At 37.6% G+C, this 4,369-nt stretch overlaps 1 protein-coding gene across 2 annotated transcripts in view; it reads left to right on the top strand.

Moving 5' to 3' along the window:
• The window catches only part of LOC105999364 (cytochrome P450 2C5-like), a 23,790-nt gene extending 19,632 nt beyond the window's left edge, over window positions 1-4,158 (top strand). For both annotated transcript variants that reach the window (XM_013034340.1, XM_013034338.1), the window contains exons 8-9: window positions 1,256-1,397; window positions 3,977-4,158. In XM_013034340.1, coding sequence (XP_012889794.1) covers window positions 1,256-1,397; window positions 3,977-4,158 — 324 coding nt within the window. The remainder of the gene's footprint in view (window positions 1-1,255; window positions 1,398-3,976) is intronic.
• The last annotated feature ends 211 nt before the right edge of the window (window positions 4,159-4,369 follow it).

The raw sequence follows: 4,369 nt of genomic DNA, 5'->3' as shown, positions 1-4,369 counted from the left end.
TTCCTCAGCACCACATAAGCAAAAAGAAAAAAGCTGGAAGTGGCACTGTGGCTCAAGTGGTAGAGTGCTAGCCTTGAGCTGAAGAGCTGAGTGACAGCGCCCAGGCCCAGAGTTCAGGCCCCACGACTGGAACCCCCCCCAAAAAAAATGATTTCATAAACATTCTCACATCATTTTATTGACTATGTTTTCAATTCCTTTACCGTGGAACTTTTCTTCAGCCTCTATGCCTATTTTCCATAGGTTTGATCTTTCAAGTTTCCCAGGTGGGCTTGTATAATCTTTTCATACTTTTCTTTTCACCTAGTTCTTCATCTGACTATTCTAATATATCTCCTTTTTCCTTGCTCTCTAATATTCTGTTTCATTTTCATCCACTCTTTTCTATTGAGTTTTTTTATTGATACAGCTTTTCATTCCCAAAATTTAATTTAACTATTTTTAATATTTCTGTATCTTTATTGAACTCCTCATTTATATATATTGCTTTGTTTGTCTTACTTCATCCAGCTGTTTATTTGTATCCACTTCAAATTCACTCATTTTTTATACTTATTCTTTGTATTGTATTGAAATCTTTTTGTTGAAATATTTTTCTTATAATCATACTTTTGAGTTCTTTGGGCTTTAATCTTCTTCAATATCTTTTATGTGTATGGCTATAGAATTGTTAAACTTTGCAGATACTTGCCTTTTCCCACACATTCTGTGTTGATATTTAAAGGTTCTGAAGCCAGTTCATTGGTTGGAAGTCTTCATTACCTATAGACCAGAAGATTGAACTAAGTGATTTTCATTGTATCCTTCACTGTTTTAGCTATCTGTTTTCTGTTTTTTTGAGGGGAGGGTCATGGGGCTTGAACTCAGAGTCTGAGCACTGTCCATGACCTTTTTTGTTCAAGACTAGTGGTTTGCCATTTTGAGCCACAGTGCCCCTTCTGTTTTTCTAGTGATTAATTGGAGATAACTGCATCATGGGCTTTCCCACCTGAACTCTCTTTGAACTGCAGTCCTCAGATTTCAGCCTCTTGAGTATCTAGGATTACAGGTGTGATCCTCTGGCACCTCGCTTTATATACATATATATGCATATATATATATATATATATAGTTTATATATATATATATAGGTTTATACAGATCTAGGTATATATATGTATCAATCTATGTAGATCTATATCTACCTATCTATCTATCTATCTATCCATCTATCTATCTATCTAATTAACTTATGTTATCTGTGTATTGTTCCCAGGGCACATCCATATTGACATCACTGACATCTGTGCTGTATGACCCCAAGGAATTCCCCAATCCTGACAAGTTTGACCCTGGCCACTTTCTGGATGAAAGTGGTAACTTTAAGAAAAGTAACTACTTTATGCCTTTCTCAGCAGGTAATAAAATTTCATTTCCATATCTCAGGATAACTTTCAGGGGGGGATGTCAGTGGGAACTTACATAAAGCCTCCTTGGGGCTGGCGTATTTTCCATATGCTCCGGATTAGGAGCAGCACTCTCAATGCCCTTGCACTTTCCTGTTCATGATGCATCTCCACTGTTTGATCAGATTCGCGAGACCTCAGTTTCTCTGTGCATTTCTTCCAAGTTCAACAAGGTAAAGCAAGCAATTCTGGCATTCTCTCTTTACATATATCATAATGATCTCTTCCTAAACAGTAAAACTCATTGAGACTGCCCTCACTCACAATAAAAAAGATAATCTTATCACAGGTCCCTCTCACATCTTTTTGTGGCATTTGTCACACCCAGGCTCCTCTATAGAATGAATCTCTCCCAAAAGGCACAGAAGAGCACCAAAGGGCAGTGAGGGAAGATCATCACAGATGACAAGACATGAGGATTTGTGGGTGGAGTATGAACTCATTTGTCACGTTCTTGAACTTGATTATTAAACAGAAAATGGCATAAGCAACATTTTAAGATATTTAAGGTACTTCAACAGGGACAGAGAGTAGATGGAAGACAGAGCAGGCATTTTTAAGAAAGTCATGAGCCACAAGAACAGAACATTTACTCTCAAAAGTGTCAGAAACTGTCAAATATTGGTAGATTTCCCACAATGATCACAGAGCACTCAGCTCTTCTTTCAGTCTGAGACATGTGTCTTGGATATTGTATCCCCACACCTGCAGTATGTGTGCCGTGTGTCTGGCCAGGAAGCAGCCTTCCTTCACTGACACTGTGACTTTTTGTCTTTTGTGTTAGCTCATTCATTTGTTTGGATTTGGGGTATTTTTATTGTCAGTTGTGGGGCTTGAAGTCAGGGTTTGGGCCTTGTCCTGACCTTTGTTGCTCAAAGCCACTTTGAGCCCTTTTAGCCACAGCTGTACTTCTGCTTTTTGGTGAATAATTACAGGTAAGAGTCTCAGGGACTTTCTTACCCCAGGCTCACTTCTAATCACGATCCTCTGATCTCAGCCTCCCGAGTAGTTGGATTGTAGGCATGAGTCATTGGCACCCAACTAATGACCTCACCTTTGATATCTGCTTTACATCTGTCATATAGATACCATGGGAAAAGCAGTGATCTCTCTTCAAAAATTCACTTTTTTTACACAAAGGGAAACATGTTAAATAATGAAAAAATTATGGTTTCAAATGATTTCAGTGTCAGTGAAAATCTGAATATGATATTTGGGAAGCTGAATGAGGGCAAGATTTTATGGCTTGAAGGGACACAAAGAGTACAAGAAAGGACATGAAATGTGGTCTGTGTCTTGATGTCTGTAGGGGAAATGTCTCATAGCCAAAAGGAATTTCATGATATAATACTTAAACTTCGTAATGTAGGCTGATGAAATGGACAGTTGGGCTGTCAATATTAAAATGCAAAAAGTGTTCATTCTTTTTCTGGGGACAGTTCACATGAGCAATATGAATGGGTTTTCTTAGAAAAACATAGATGTCTCTAGAACATTCAAACTGTCTCATTGAAATCTGAGACTCAAACTTTTTATAAATAAATAATGAAACCTTGATTAAAATTGCAATAAATCCAAATCTATTATTATTTTAATTTCTCACCAACATTTCATGAAGGAATTATTAGCATTTCCATTTAATATTTGAAGAAAATAGGGCTCAGATATTTTACTAACTTACCCCACATGGGTAGTTAATGACTCAGAAGTCAAGATTTGACTTCTGAGTTGACTTGGAAAGCAGTATTTCCTACCACTAGTTTTACATGTGATGAATTCCACTTGGAGTCACACGTAGGTCTATGCCCTCTACTCCTACATTTTTATTATTCTATAGATACAAAGGTTTAGAGGTAATCCTAAAACACATGGTCACAGTCCTTTCTGATTAGTAGGGATAATACTAAAAGAGAAGGAATGGGAGTAGGTCTTAAGGTTGAGGACAGAATGTATTAAATCCTCATCTCAACCACAGGAAAAATGTATGATTGGAAGCCAAAAGTTCTTCCAAAGTTATGATTCTTTCCTTTAGCAGAGAACATATTAGAGTAATGATATAATAATTTAGAAACCCCCAGCCTGGCATAGAGAAAGAGAAAAGAGGGAAGAGAGGATAAAAATTTTTAAAGAGCATTTATCATGTAAATTTATTAAGTAAAAGGTTTACCTGAATATAATAATCTGTTTTTTAAATATAATTTGGTTTGGTATGATTTTCTTTAGTTTTTTTTTAGAGAAGATCTTAAAAATGTAGCCCGAAGTAGTTACCAACTCAAGATTCTTCTGCATGAGTCACCTGTGCTAGACTTACAAGTTTGTGTGTTCCTGTGATACCATTCTTAGATTTAAAAAAATGTATTAGTGAAGATTACATATTCCTGGGTATCTGCACAGCTTTCCTTCTCTCTTTGCATTCGGTAATGGCACTTTCTTTTACCAGTTACAAATGCAATCCTTCACACTCTCACACTTACATACATGGAGACATTTCCTGCTTTGACTTGTTTTTTTATTTTTTACAAACATTTCAGGCAAACGGATATGTGCTGGAGAAGGCCTGGCCCGCATGGAGCTGTTTTTATTCCTAACCACCATTTTACAGAACTTCAACCTGAAATCTCTCGTGGAGCCACAGGATCTCGATACCACTCCAGTTCTGAATGGGTTTATCTCTGTGCCACCATCATACCAGCTGAGCTTCATCCCAGTGTAAAGAAGAGCTCTGCTGTCTGGCTCCAGCTGTGCAGCAATCTGCAGTTCCCTCCTCTGAGCCATCACTCACCTCCTTCCCCTGTCATGTCTCCCTCCTCTCCCAGATCCAGGAAGATCCGTTCTCCATTTTGGAGGGATTCCTGTATAATTGCCCTGTCAAATCTATAGTCTCTTCTGCTTTATAATACCTTTGTTTCCCAGTCCACATGCTA

This window comes from Dipodomys ordii, unplaced genomic scaffold, assembly GCF_000151885.1.
Source record: "Dipodomys ordii isolate 6190 unplaced genomic scaffold, Dord_2.0 Scaffold188, whole genome shotgun sequence".
Lineage (NCBI taxonomy): Eukaryota > Metazoa > Chordata > Mammalia > Rodentia > Heteromyidae > Dipodomys > Dipodomys ordii.
This window is presented reverse-complemented; position numbering and strand designations above follow the sequence as displayed.